We start from the raw sequence: 14,214 nt of genomic DNA on the forward strand, positions 1-14,214 counted from the left end.
TCAAAAGATATATCCACACTAATTCTTCCTTTGGTTCTCTATGATGTTATTGTATAAAAGTCAGTTGAAAGCTTTTTACTCAGTTAAAGTTTATTTAAAGTTATTGGTTACAAATGGATTATTTTAATAGCAATTGACATTTGGGATCCATAAATAAAGGCAAAGAAGTGCTACAGCTGTGCTCTGCAAATGTCCTGTCTTGAGGCACTCTCATAAAAGCAATAATCAATGCCTGTGATTGTGTTCTTTGCTTGCCTAATAAAGAACTAGATGCATGGGGCTTTTTTTTTTTTCCCTCCTTTTAACTTCCATGCTGTCTTGTATTTTGTTAGTTCTCATGCAAATGAAATGGAGAACAAACAGTTCTGGAAGGTCTTCTATGAACATTTGGAGAGGGCTGCTGTTTATGCTGGTAAGTCACAGCTCCTAGGTGCTATGTAGACCCTAACCCAGCTAAATCTAAACATTATGGTGTCCCAAATTTACACTTTCTGGCAAAGATTCAGAACTAGAGTTCCGAATGCCAACATCATCTCCAGGACCGGAGTGGAGAGGATTAGGAGTCCCAAAGACCAAGAAGTAGACACAAGTGGCCTCTGCATTACAGGAGGGAGTTGCAGGTTGCAGGAAGCTCTCCCTACTTAGGCTAAAGCTGCGCATGCTGATCAGGGGTCATGGAGATGTCTGTGGAAAAGGGGCAGATTGTCTTCCTTCCCCGTGTATCCTTTGCAAACAACTTGCCTTTGGCACGCTCTTGAGGTTTACCTATGTATTCATGGAATCTGTGATTTCATTGTAAGGCCATGAGCACACAGCTATTCATTATTTGGGAGAAAGCTAAATAAAAGTGACTCAGGGCTGTGAGACATCCAAGAATACCTTCTAAACAATGTGGATTTTTCACATCAATGTTAAATACAGTTGTGCAAATGGGTGCTTGGCATCAGAAAGTACTGCTTCCATCCTGGGTGGGGGGCTCGTTCTTTCCTACTGACCATCTGGAACACCCTTGAGGGATTTTCTTCGTATGATTTCTTCTACAGAAATGGAGCTGCAAAATGAGCTAGATGAAGAGGAGGGAAGCAGTGCTGAAGTGGAAAAGGAGAGGATACCAGGAGAAGTGGGGACTGTGTTCCTGGAGGAGCTGCAGGTTAGGACAGACTGCAGCGAGCGGCTGGACCACACGAATTTCCGCTTTCTGCTTTGGAAAGCACTRGCCAAGTTTCCCGACAGGGTGGAACCAAGATCAAGAGAACTTTCCCCACTGCTTTTGAGATTTATTAGGTAAGTAATGTTTGTCAGGTCGGATGACACTTTGCTTTCAACTGATTCCAGTGTTGCTGAGCTTTCGGACCATAGCTAGCTCTTTATAGGCTTGTTTTCTGACTCCATTCCTGATMTGATGTCTATTTCCAACTAAGATAATCTTTCCCTCTTGATTGAAATGTGGATGATGTCATAGAGATGTCTCAGGAAAGCAGACTGAAAYGAAGCTGGTGGTTGTGTTTCAGCTGTTCAGTCTCTCATTTGCTAACCTGCCACAGTCACAGCCTCATTACTGCATTAAGGAGTGATTTCAGTGGAAATCAAATGTCTGTTTTCTAAAACAATAACACATCTTAATTTGGAGTCACAAAAGTGAGAAGTGGGAGAATACTGTTTTTGTTAGAGTCTGATGCACTTCCTCCTGGGAAGTAGTGAAGATTTGGGTTATTTCCAAGTATACTAACTCTGTGTGTGGATTTTTTTTTTCCCCTCTGCTTGCTATATGCTAATTATGATTTTAATTCTAGCAATGTGGCTTTCGGGAATCTTTGGCCATCTAGCGTCTCAAGATACAATGACATCGGTAACCAGACTGTAGGGTTGTGGAGTTTCTAGTTGTTCTTGCCCTGAAAAGTGCTKCTTAATTCCTTGCATTTTGTTTTGCTTGTATGCAGAAATGAGTACTACCCAGCTGATTCATTAGTGGCTCCAACTCAGGATCTTAGAAAGAAAAATAGCAGTGCAGTAGGAGCAGAAGTTCCCAGTGAAGATGTGAATGATGTTACTATGGAGGAGGAGGAAGAAGAAAAGGAAGAAGGGGAACCAGTCGCTGTAGGGTTACCAAAAAAGAAAACTAGAAGAGCTGCTGCCAAGTAAGCATTTTAATTTTTCCCTCCTCAGTGTTTTTAGGAATAGGCAGGTTCGGTAGCTCATGTTGAGACAAAAGCCACGTTTCTGTATATTCCTTTTTCTTCTTATATTCATCAGTGGAATTTTACAGGCAGATTAGAGTCCTGAACTCTGCCRGTGCAGCACCAAGCATCCCGAGGCCCAAGCTGGGCTTTTCAAGCTTTATCTAATTACCTGCTACGTGATAGTCTGCAGTTTGSTATTACGTTAAGCAAAAAGTATGTGGCATTCTGAAGCCCTTTTGAAGTTTCTGAAGGGCACAGAGTTGTATCCCCGTTACCCTGAGTTCTTTGCATGTGTTTGCTGGTCCCTTAATTCATGGATAGTTAAGTATTGGTATTCAGTCGTAACCTATTTCTTAAATCTTGATCCTAATCTTTTTGTTATGGACAATGCTTGTTATGTTTTGATGTTGTCACTGGTCGTGTTTTGCCTGAAGCCACATGCTTCTGTAATGCTTTTGCTCTGCAGTATTGGATATATGTTGAAAGTTGCTCTTGCTATGAATTCTCTATGACTTTTTAATCAGAGTCTCTTTACCCTGCTGGAATAACATAAAACTTTAAAATGTCAGCTTACACGTTGGAACATAGCAGGTATTTTAGCTATAGCCTGTAGTGTCATAACCCTGGCCTGTTTTCAGGTGTTTCATTTTGTTCCCAGATTCTGGCTCGTACAGTAMGAGATGTTTGTTTCCCTGCAGCTCCCTCGAGCTGTCCCAAATGTTTAAGCCCACATCTTTAGGTCCTGGTAGCAGTGAGGAAGGTGGGCAAGATTTACGGGAGACGGCAGAACTTACGGGAGAAGGGAGGTGACCTCCCTTCACGCAGAGGCATCCGTGCAGCATGGGAGGGATCCCGGGGGCTCCCAGGAGCCCCGCCAGGCTCAGCCTGGCAGAGCCTGGTACATGTCTGTCAGCGTGGCTCTGCCTCCCAGGCTGGGCCCAGCCAGCGCTGGGGGAGACCGGGCCTTCTCTGGGTGCTGAAGTGGAAGGAGCTGGTTAGGAGTGGGAAAAAGGACGTCGTGTTTCTGTGACTCCAAAATAGAAACCTGGAGATCCTTGTTTCAATTTTCTCTTTAATCAACTTTATTAAAGTTTCTTGTCTGTAATGGTAATTTAGGATTTTTTGTTTTACCCATTTTAGATATTTTTACCTTTTTTTCCTCTTTTACAGGCAGCTGATAGCCCACTTGCAGGTATTCTCCAAGTTTTCAAATCCCCGTGCCTTGTACTTGGAGCAGAAGTTAAATGCATTATACACCCAGGTGATGTTATTTACTAGCTTTGAAAATTAACAATAACAAATGAACCTTTTCTTAGTTGAATACAGCCCCTGAGCCTGCAGAAACTTGTTGTCTTCTGGTCCCAGCCATATTAGCTGGAAAAGCAGCTGTCCTTGAGAGTGCTGCCTTCAACCTTCAGCTGAAATGAGCCCCCTTAGCAAAGGAGCAGCTCATGTGAATGGATCTGAATCGCCAGTGGTAGCTGCTGCTTTGGCAGGTGGAGATGGGTGGTTGTGGAGGGAGCCTCTTCCACTTGCAATGTGGGATCTGCAGGGGGATTTGTGCCTAAAGTCGGGGCTCTGAAGTGATTTGTGCTCGTCTTAGTGTTGAATGTGCACAGAGTGTGGTCAGTGTGAACAGCTGATCATTTTGCGTTGTTTTTTCTCCACATTTTTTCTGCGCCTTTCAGTCTTTCTGACAGTGACTTGAGGAAAAGCTTGAAAATTTATGGTCTTTATCCTGTCTACCACTGATTGTGTTGGGGAATGTAAATGTAGGCATGGCCATCGTTACGAAAACAGCTTACTTTCTGCTGGAAAAGAGAGGAARCCTATTTCTGTCTTTTTCTTTCTCYGTTTTTCTTTTGTGTGTGTTTGTTTTGGTGGTTAATGAGACCAGTCCTTTACCRGGAGATACRTAGGGTGAAAGCCACCAGTATCAACAAAATAAAAACTGAAAATGAACAGACATCAAATGAAAAGGCAGAGAACAAGGATTAAAGAGCAGAGCCTAGATAATGCCCCCCAAATCTCTTCTAATTTTAAGCAAGGGAGGCAGGAAAACAAATCTGAGAAGAAATGGGTTGTGAGGAATCGCACTCTGTATCAAAGTCATAAGAAAATGAGAATTTCTTCTTGAAGAATATTCAGTTCATTAAGATCCCTTTTCAGGGTATTTCCCTTGGAAGGAATTGCCAAGAATATGACTGTTTTTGATTTGTTAAACTAGTCCAAAATGTGCTTCAGTTCAGAGCCTTTGGGTTGTTTGCCTGTAGCATTTCTGTCTTCAAGCTAGGGCTTCATTTCCCTTTTTTGTTGTCATCTCCAGTTACTCTCCCACCAAGATCAGAGCGTGCAAAGAATTGCTCTGGACTGCATTATGACATACAAGCATCCTCATCTGCTGCCGTACAGGTAAGACCTTTTACGCTGTTTTAGCATCAGTGAAGGTCCCATAACAAAATCTGGGAAAGAGCCATGCCTGCACTTCCTGAACAAGTATTTATAAGTTCTGATCTTATCATGCTGCATCTTTCCAGTCTAAAATTGGACGTAATGTCTTCAGATTGATCGGCGTCACCTCACGGGTTACAAGAAAAAAGCAGAGCTTCATTCTGCCCCAGAATAGTATGTGCTTAGTTGTGGCATCATTTTCAAACAGAGCTTTTGTAGCGATGATTCATAACCACTAGTGATGATAATGATATGAAATTGTAGCTTGCAGTTGAATAATCTTTTCAGAATGTGTCCAGAAGGTCCGTGTCTACAAAATTAACTTGAACTTCCTGCTTTTCTGTTTTGTTGTTGCTTTAATAAAAGCATGAGGATATAGTACTGAATAAGTGTATAGTAAGTTTATTGATAGTTAGGTGGGTGGATAGGTAAATAGGTTGAAGTGTATGTGTGGGGGAGTTTATTTTCATAATACCTTCTTCCCAGCTTCTGAATAAAGCCTCTACATTTATTACTTTCAGGGAGAACTTGCAAAGGCTGCTGGAGGACAAGACTTTTAAAGAAGAAATTGTCCATTTCAGCATTTCTGAGGAGAACTCAGTAGTAAAAATGGAGCATCGACCAGCTCTCATCCCTGTTCTTATGAGGTGAATCATGAATTTCTGGGAACATGTTGCATGTAAAACTGCCATGAGCAGCTGTGCTGCTGCTTCTTATTTTAAATAATCAAGATGAAGTTATGGTTTGTGGTATAGTTTGACCTCTTAGTTTGTAAAGGCTTAGGTTGTGTGGTTTTCATATTAGCTGTATGTGCTGTGCAAATCGTATTTTCTTCAAAAACAACTTTTTGGCCAATGCTGTTTTTTCTTAAGGTTTGCAGAGAACTGAGGCATTTCATTCCCTAGGCTACTGTCATTTGTTTCAATTAAGAAATAGTAATGGAAGTTACCATGCAGATTGCTGCTTTAGCAGTAACTGCCCTCAGGCTACCCTGGAGGAACTCTTAATTTAGACCTAAAGCCTTCAACAAGGCTTCTGTAGTGGGCCCAGAAGCTGATACTTYGTTGTGATGTTACTGGGCACCATTCAGTAAAATTCAGAGGAGACCATGAGAGGGAGACTCCCACCCAGGTCRTTCCATCAGGCAAAGTTTATAAACCATTTCAAGCTTCTCTGAAGAGCAGGAAGCTGGAAAGCAGATGGCTTGCTGAAAACTGACACTTTTTTTGGTTCTTGAAGAATTCTCTATGGCAGGATGAGAAATAAAACAGGCAGCAAAACCCAGGGCAAGTCTTCTGCGAGCGTTCGTATGGGCATCGTTCTGCGGTTTCTTGCTGGCTCCCAGACAGAAGAGATACGGATGTTCCTGGACCTGCTCTTTGAAGCTGTGAAGCAGTTCAGTGATGGTACATACACGGGTTGTGCTACTTCCCGACCTATGGGAGCATGAAGATACTTAGTACTGTAATATACTGCAGTTTGACTCTTAACAATGCCTTGGAGTGAGGAAAAGATGACAGCAAGCTCTGTCCTGACAGTAACAAGTCCTGATAGGGACTGGACTTCTCCCAGGCCTTTCCCTGCTTGGAACATGCCAAGCGTGATGACTCTGCTTTACAGGCAGAGTTTAGGAAGACTGAATGACATCTCAYAGGCATGCAAGTAAGAGGTAGCAGGCCAGGGAACGAGCTCCCGTGTTTGACACTGTGGGCCAGGCTGTATCCCAACCACCCAAGGGTTTGAGCTACCCTCGCTACCTGACGGGCTGCAGAGCAGAAAGCTGCTTGTGTGTGAGAGGAAACAGAGGCTGTGAAGTGCCCCGATACTGCAGTAGCGCGTGGCCAGGATCACAGGCTCGTGGAGACTTGGAGCTGTCTTTTATTTAAGAAGCTGGGTGTCAGGAGCTGGTGTTACTGTTTTTTGCTGAGGTATTTCGTGTGCTGCCTCTCCTCATGGTACTCTGTAGGTAACTCARTGTCTCTTTCCTGTCCTCAGGACCTTGCCAGGCCGCTGTGCTCCGGAGTATGGCAGAGCTGGACTTAGCCAAGGTGCTGCCCCTTGGTCGCCAGCACAGCCTCCTCAATGGCCTCGAAGTTGTGCTGAAGAACATGGGACATTTGATCAGTCAGTACCTGCCTGAAATTCTGCAGATTCTGCTCTGTATGACAGGTGTGATAGCCTGCATCCTCCAACAGAGAGAGAAGGTACAATATATGACACATGTATGTCTAGATATGTGCAGACAAATACCTAAATTCCTTTCCCTCCTGGCTTGCGTATACATGTGCAGAGCTTCATTGATTTAGCTAACCTTTGTTTTTAACCTTTAAAGGTCTGAAAGTGCAGTCAGTGGGTTTAGAAAAAAACTGCTTTRAACTGATTTGCTATTTGATTTACTGAAGACCTAGTTGGAGGTGACTTTTGGTATTGCTTCCTGTCTGCTCTGGAAAAGAGCTTTTATTTTGTGTAGAGCAGTGGTTGTGAGGAAAGGGTAAGTGGTCTGCCTTAAGGGTTTAACATGATCTTATGGCTAGAAGTTGAAGATAGCTTTAAATATGTAATTTGTTGGCTGCAGGGATAATAAAATCTTCTCCTTCCCCTCCAGTCTTTTAAATTGTTTATCTGAAAGCTTCAGAGTAAAACTTGTTTTCTGGGTGTTGACTGTAATTAGTGCTGGACTCCAGTGCTGTGGATCACRGTTGCCCCTACCCTTGTCCCTACCATCTCCTTCTGTCTTGGGACRCAGGGAGAAGCTGCCTGCCAGCCGGGCTCCCAGCACTCTAGGAGCCTGTTCTGCTCTGCACCAGGACAGTCCTGCTTCTCTGCTGACACAATTCAGGGCACTGGGAGTGTTTCTTCTCTTCTGCACTGTGGCTGTACGTGCAGATAGGGTGAAGAGGGGAAACTGTGCTGTTAAACATTGCCTGTGGCCAAAGAAGGGCCACAGGTGCATCCCCATGCCAGGACTCCCTCCCTTACCTGTGCTAGCAGGATGCAGCTGCAGGGCTCACTGTCCTGTCTGGGGCCTGTGGCTCTTCCTGCAGCAATTGCCAGCCAGTTCCTTCTTCCTTGTAGCCACTGCAGCACCTTATGGAGGCTCACATAGCTCAGGGGGTCTGTTACCTGTTACTTTGAAACTGTGTCATTGAGCCAGGCCTTTTTGTTTTCTAAAAGTTGTGCTTTTTCCAGGTTTCAATTCAAACAGGAACAGGAGAGCTTGGGTCGGATCCTAAACGGAGCCTGCTCGGGGGTTAGGTGAGAGACAAGCAAGCTGCACAGTTGTCATCACTGCYGTGTTTAAAGGAAGGATGTGATGATAGACTGACTCGATAGACTGGYGTTAGTCAAATAATGTTTTATCATCACGTGTGTAGGTTCCTGACAGGACCTGTCTGGTAGCATTTAAAGTTACAGCTTGTCTTTAAAACAATCTGTCAAACAAAGCAGGCTCCTTCGGTCAGCCAGCATCCAAGGCTGTGTGGTTGTTTGCAGGCTGCACACAACCTTGTAACTGTCTTTGATAGGATGGGGTTGGGCAGTTTTTAGGACAGCAGTATCCCATAGTCAGGCTTCATCAATAGGTTGCATGTGTCTGCAGGTTGTATACTGGGGAGGAGGGGTTTTAAGAGGTACTTCATTCATTGTGTGGGATAGTCACTTTTTGCATGGGTTACTGCAATAATCCTGCCATCACTGTGTAACTTGTGGAGTGGCAATCTGTCATTTGTCTGAGCTTAATTTAACACTCCATTAGCCCATGAGATGTTAAAAGTTCAAGGAAGAGTGTGAGAAATCTGTTTATCTTGGCTAATTATTACAAGACATTCCTGGGGTTTGAGAGTAATTTATTACRGCCTAGTACTGCCTGGGGAGTTGAACATCTACTTTAACAGTTCTGAGAGAAGTTATTCTTTTCCTGTGTCCTGATGATCCCATTCAGTATGGAGCATGTCTGTCCTCTCAAAGAACTGATCGCAGAGGGCTGCTCTTATGACAGTGAACTGTGCAAGACCCTGAATTATTTCACCCGGGGTCATCGTTAACAACAGCTGCCCGGTGTGTTTTGTGTGTGCAGACAGCAGCAGATGTTTGGCCTTCCATGCAGCTCCTTCGCTGCATGAAGCTGCTTGCAYGTCCCTTGTACCCGTGTCACACAGCTCGGGGGTGCCTAGGCCAGAGCGTGGTTGATTCCTTTGCTMCCACCTCCTCTCGATGTGATTTTGGGTGCAGGGGCAGCATAGCAGTGTATTGCATGGTCAGGGATGTTCTCTTCAGAAATAAGCACATGGAATACAACAATACTGTATCTTTTAAAGAGGCTTTGAAACCAAAACCATTTCACAAAGTAAGAGTTACTGCCTCTTTGTTCTGTGTCGTGGATCATGATGTGTAAGARAAATCTTGAGACAGCCTCGGTCTTGGGCCGTGCTCTTTGCTCTGACACGGCTCTGGTTTCGGAGGCTGGAGTCCTGCCCRTGCTGTGTAGCTGTCCTTGGAGGTAGCTCATGCGTTGGTGCTGTGAGCTGCACTGCACAGTGTAGAAATAGGTTATTCAAGTGATAATAGGCTGTCCTCTGGGAGAAGAGTGGGATTGCAGCAGGGCATATATAACGTCATTRTTAGCRGTGTGGCTGTGCTGCTCTCGCTTAAATGTTGTCCCCAAGGAAGGCTGTGAAACATAATCGCTTAGTGGATGCAGGTAGAGCCCTCCTTTAACCAAATGTCAGACTCGTCAGGAAGGTTTCTCACATCCTTGCTGCCTTTCTTCCTCCTCTTTTTCCCCATCTCTTGAATTCTTTTCTTCCTAATAGATTTCAATGTGCAAAGCACAACTTCACTTTAGAGAGCTGGTTGAGGTTGTGTCCTGAGTAAGTCAACATTATCTGAATGTCAGGGCTGGAAGGGTGACTGGCAACCTTCTGCACTTTGTCCAGAGAATGGGTGCTACTTCAAGCTGCTCGGCTTGGACTTTCATGAGTTGAGAGAGTCCTGTATGACTGCCTTGGTTCAGGAGCAGGCCCAGTTTAGAAACATCTGGATCAACTGTGAGACACCCAGAGACCACTGCTGTGAACAAGTTACAGGAGAAAACAGAACAGTGTTGTAATATTTTAAGCAGAGATGTGTGGACAGTGAAATACAGTGTGTAATGTCAGAGCAAATAACTAGCAGTATGGTTTTGTTAACATCTTGCTGTTTGTTTGTGTACAGGTCCAACCTAGGTTGATTAATCCTCTCAAGAATTTGAGACGTCTTGGACTCAAGCTTGTGGTTGACTTTTTTTCTGATTATGAGACCTACAGCTTCAGTGTGGAAGAGATCGATGCAGTTTTCCATGCAGTGGTATGGCCTCAGGTAATGCATTTTGTCTTGTTCCAAGCTAGTTTGGTTGTAATGTGTGCCATGGAGAATCCTCCTGCTCTCATTTGTTGTTGGTGCATGTCTGATGAATCCTGGCATAATAAAGTCACAGATATCCAAACAGCCAAGAGCCTTGTAGCAGAAGAACCTGTAAATAATGTCAGAGAGCTTCAGGAACAGCTGCTCTGCTCTGCAGTGTGTGAAGCCCCAGCTCTGCATCTCTAGACACTGTTCATTTATTCCTACCCCATTTCTCAGCTCATACTCCCAACAGGAGTATGTGACATGTAGCTGAAGAGCAGATAAACAGCTTCAGGCAGTGTGTAATGGCTCCGTATTTCACTGGGCTGAGCCCCAGGGACTTGTATCTTCATGGTTTGGATTCTTTATAGCCTTCCACTGGCCCAGTGTTTGGAGACCACAGTGCTGGGTGTGGAAAGCAGTGCAAATTGCTTCAAAGAAGGCAGTTCTGTGGCTTTGAGTCAGAAAAGCACTTAACACAGACTGGACTCAACAGCGAGTGTTTCTGGTGGAAGAAACATGAGACGTGTGTGTCTCTAGTTTGTAGTGGGATCTTTCTTAGAGTTGATATTTTTAAGCGACTTTACCTGCATGTGCTGCACTGATGTCTGATTTTTCTTTCTTTTAGGTCTGCAGGTTGGCTTCAGAGAGTCAATATTCTCCTACTTTTCTGCTCAAACTCATTCACACTTGGAGTAAGAATCCCAGGTAAACGTTCTTCACACACACACACACACACACACACACACACACACGCTCTACTTCTCTGGGTTCACAAAATTCAGTGAAAAGAGGCTATAGAGGATTGTAGCAAATTATGGATGATTGTGTCTTTTTTTTTTTTTTTTTCAACCGTACTAATGCTCTTCTAATAGCAGTCTAGATGCAGTTGTGAAGCTTTCTCGTTTATGCCAATTATTCTTTTCTTAGTAGTTGTTTTTCCTGTGTATGAACAACAAAACAGATATGTAGTCCATACCCAGCTCAGGAGTGAGAGGGAGATCTGACTTTTTATAAGATGTTTGTGTCTTAGCCAGTAGCTTTTAAATAAAATCTTGAGGTGTTCAGAATTCATGTTCTTTTTTATTTCTGTTCTTTCATTTTTATGAAAGAATGTGGGCAAGTGTAGCACAGATTTTGTGACAGATTCAGACTGAAATTCATAGAGCTTTTTTGATACAGGCACTGGGAGTTGTTCTGTCTCTCTGTCTTGCGAGGTTATTATCTCTTCCACCAACCCATTGCTCCTCATTGTCAGGGTACCAAGTATTTAAGACCTGTCACTGGTAGGGTTAAAGAATTCATACACAAACTTATGTAAAAAATGGTATTGGGTCGTAACAGGAGACTTGGRCAGGCAAGGTCAAAGGGTTTGGGTCCACATGATGCTGTTTTGAAGTACAAGAAGGGACTAGATTACCTTCTTTGAGCCTATTTCTCATGACACTGTGGTTCTGAGATTTGCATTTTTGTTTTTTCTTCTACCTGAAGTAGAAGACAATCATTTTGGTTTTATGTATTTTTTTTTTTTTTCACACACAAAAAGCTTGTAACTTAAATTCACATTTCAGCCCACTGTTTTTCTAATCTTTCTGTCAGATATTTTCCCTTGCTGGCCAAGCAGAAGCCGGGTCACCCGGAATGCGACATTCTGTCAAATGTTTTTGCTGTGCTCTCAGCCAAGAACCTGTCCGAGGCGACGGCCAACCTTGTGATGGACATAGCTGAGAACCTTCTCAACAGCCCAGATTTTGAAGCCACGGAGCAGGTCTGCAGTGTCACTGTGACCGACTGTGTTGTTGTGGGCACTGGTGCCACGGCAGAAGGTATGTTAGGAGAAGAGTCATGAAGGGTCCCTTGGGTGCTTTGAATGGAGAGGTCTTTGCTTTTGATGAGACTACTGGAGAAAGAGACATGGAAAAAAATCACTGTACAAATTTGTCTCGGCTTGCTCCTGAACTGCGTGTCATGCTGCTTTCATGACATGCATGATGCACGTTAGAGTGTCAGAATCCTGAGCATGGAGTAACACCCTGTGAGGGGGGAAGGGTTGTAGTGTTGGCCTCTCACAGCATTGTTAAACTCGTAACCGATATAACTTAATGTAATGGTTCATGGTTTGGGACTGAGCCTGACATCAAGTTTTATAAAGGTTTTTTTTTTTTTTTTTTAATCAAAACCAAATGCATGTGGTCATATATCCTAGAATCATTATGGTTGAAAAAAACCGCTTTGGTTTTACCCTGTGCTCGCAGGTGATTGATGTCCTGCAGCTATGTAGGGCTTTGTGCGATGCTCAAAGACAATGGAAAGGGGAGCATTTATCCCTGTGCCTTGTCCTAGCAGCTTGGATTTGCACAGGAGATCAGTGGTAGCGTAAAGAAAACCACATCTACAGGTGCTCAGGCTGTTTTGGGACACAGTTACTGCCTCAGAGGAAGCTTCTTGGTGCCTTTTGGATAATCTTCCACTTACTGGGGCTGTGACTGAAATGTGAGAGAAAACATTATTCTGTACCTCACACAGACACATTCRCTTGCTCTCAGCCTCTGTGGTGCCTGTTCCCAATAGCCTTGCACATTCGTAGCTGCCACAATTTTCTTTTTGTTTTTCTTCTGCCAATGAAATCTTATTTGCCAGCATTTTTCCCCTCTGTGTGGAGCTGGATGTCCCTCCCGTTGCTGGGAGCTCACCTTGCTGCTTCTCCTGTCCCTTTACAGAGAGCCTCAGCCTGGGTTGCCGCCTGGTTCTGCCTCATGTTCCTGCCATACTTCAGTACTTCAGCAAGACAATGTTAAACATGGAGAAGGTGAAAAAGAAGAAGTTTAGAGCCCAAGTCAGTAAAGAGCTGAATATACTTTCCAAGTAAGTGATTCTTTAGAGCTCAAAACRGTTAAAGATTGGGAAGGAGGGTCTTTATAATGGCTTGCAGATTAGAAATGTTTTTATATTTAAATTCAAAGCAGTTCTGAGTCCTTAGATCTGTCATTCCCCTAGCAAATTGCTATTGTCTGAAGGGGAAAGCTTTCAGAAATTAACCCTGACTATATCTGTCAGTGGTGTTTAAAGGCATTACTTCTTGGGGCAGGAAAGGATGCAGCCAAATAGTCAGGCTGTAGGCATGTTCAAGGGAGGCACTGGACTTGAGCTTCAAAGGAGTGTGCACAGCTGTGCATCAAGCTGTGCTCAGGACAGGGATTAACTAACTTGTTTCTGAGTATCCTATTCAAATCTTTTATAGGAACTAGCTTGAGTAGCCACAAAGGGTTTCCCTCCCTTTTTTTTTAAATTAGAAATTATTAAGCATATGGTTCTCCAAACCAACACACACATTATGTTTTCATTTTTTTGGATGAGGTACCTCTTGGTATCACTTATGTGAAGGCAAATGCAGCCCCAGTGAGGTGGCAGGACATTTCAAACTCGACTCGCATTTGAGAAGTAACAATTCTGTAGGTCCATTTCCCACCTTGCTGCCCGCATAGAGATCTGTCCTTCCCCCTGGTTTTAAGGAACTTGTGCTTTTTAAGGCGGGGGAGTTGTTTCTTTGTTCATTTGTTTTGAGCTGTAGATGCCTGTAGTAAACGTGGTGGCTTTTCTATGCTTTTCTATGAGTGGTCTCTCAAAATACTCAATCTCATGGCTATATAAAAATAGTAAACTGCTCTGTCTCATCACATAGAATCAGCAAGTTTATACAAGAAAAGAGTCAGAATTCAGTACTTGTCAGCCTCCTCCTTCCTTTCCTTCACCAGAGTAACCTTGAACAGGTAGGTTGAAATTACGATTTTTTCCTCTTATTAAACGTGTATTTTACTTTTTATATATAGCAGATTTTTTTTTAACATGAAGTTAATGATTGAAATAAATTCTCTCCTGTAATACAGATTTAATTCACCTCAAATACTAAGCCCTGGTGCCTGGATTGTGATATGAATATCTGTGATTGAGTGCACAGGACAGGCTGTGTAATGGCAGTGCTGCTTGGGCATGTTGCAAGATGTAAAGCAAACACACTGTACTGTGTACTGTTGTGTACAGTACACGAGCAAACAATAGTACAGTGCCATTAACCTGGCCCTGTATATTATACTTTGATTGCCTTAACCTGACGATGTTAAGGAATCCATCCGTCAATACAGAAGTGTATCTCGGAATTGAAATTCTCCTTATTCTTTCATAGATTAATATTGTAGTATAT

The 14,214-nt window shown here is 43.4% G+C and overlaps 1 protein-coding gene across 1 annotated transcript in view; it reads left to right on the top strand.

Moving 5' to 3' along the window:
* UTP20 (UTP20, small subunit processome component) overlaps window positions 1–14,214 on the top strand; it is a 56,603-nt gene that overhangs the window by 18,805 nt on the left and 23,584 nt on the right. Inside the window, exons 20-32 of the mRNA XM_026053451.1 lie at window positions 333–412; window positions 1,044–1,284; window positions 1,941–2,138; window positions 3,351–3,441; window positions 4,507–4,592; window positions 5,153–5,278; window positions 5,871–6,037; window positions 6,627–6,835; window positions 9,843–9,986; window positions 10,642–10,721; window positions 11,613–11,839; window positions 12,734–12,878; window positions 13,696–13,783. Of these exons, the coding sequence (XP_025909236.1) occupies window positions 333–412; window positions 1,044–1,284; window positions 1,941–2,138; window positions 3,351–3,441; window positions 4,507–4,592; window positions 5,153–5,278; window positions 5,871–6,037; window positions 6,627–6,835; window positions 9,843–9,986; window positions 10,642–10,721; window positions 11,613–11,839; window positions 12,734–12,878; window positions 13,696–13,783 (1,882 nt within the window). The remainder of the gene's footprint in view (window positions 1–332; window positions 413–1,043; window positions 1,285–1,940; window positions 2,139–3,350; window positions 3,442–4,506; window positions 4,593–5,152; window positions 5,279–5,870; window positions 6,038–6,626; window positions 6,836–9,842; window positions 9,987–10,641; window positions 10,722–11,612; window positions 11,840–12,733; window positions 12,879–13,695; window positions 13,784–14,214) is intronic.

This window comes from Nothoprocta perdicaria, unplaced genomic scaffold, assembly GCF_003342845.1.
Source record: "Nothoprocta perdicaria isolate Ctin4 unplaced genomic scaffold, notPer1 scaffold_116, whole genome shotgun sequence".
In the NCBI taxonomy this organism is placed as follows: Eukaryota; Metazoa; Chordata; class Aves; order Tinamiformes; family Tinamidae; genus Nothoprocta; species Nothoprocta perdicaria.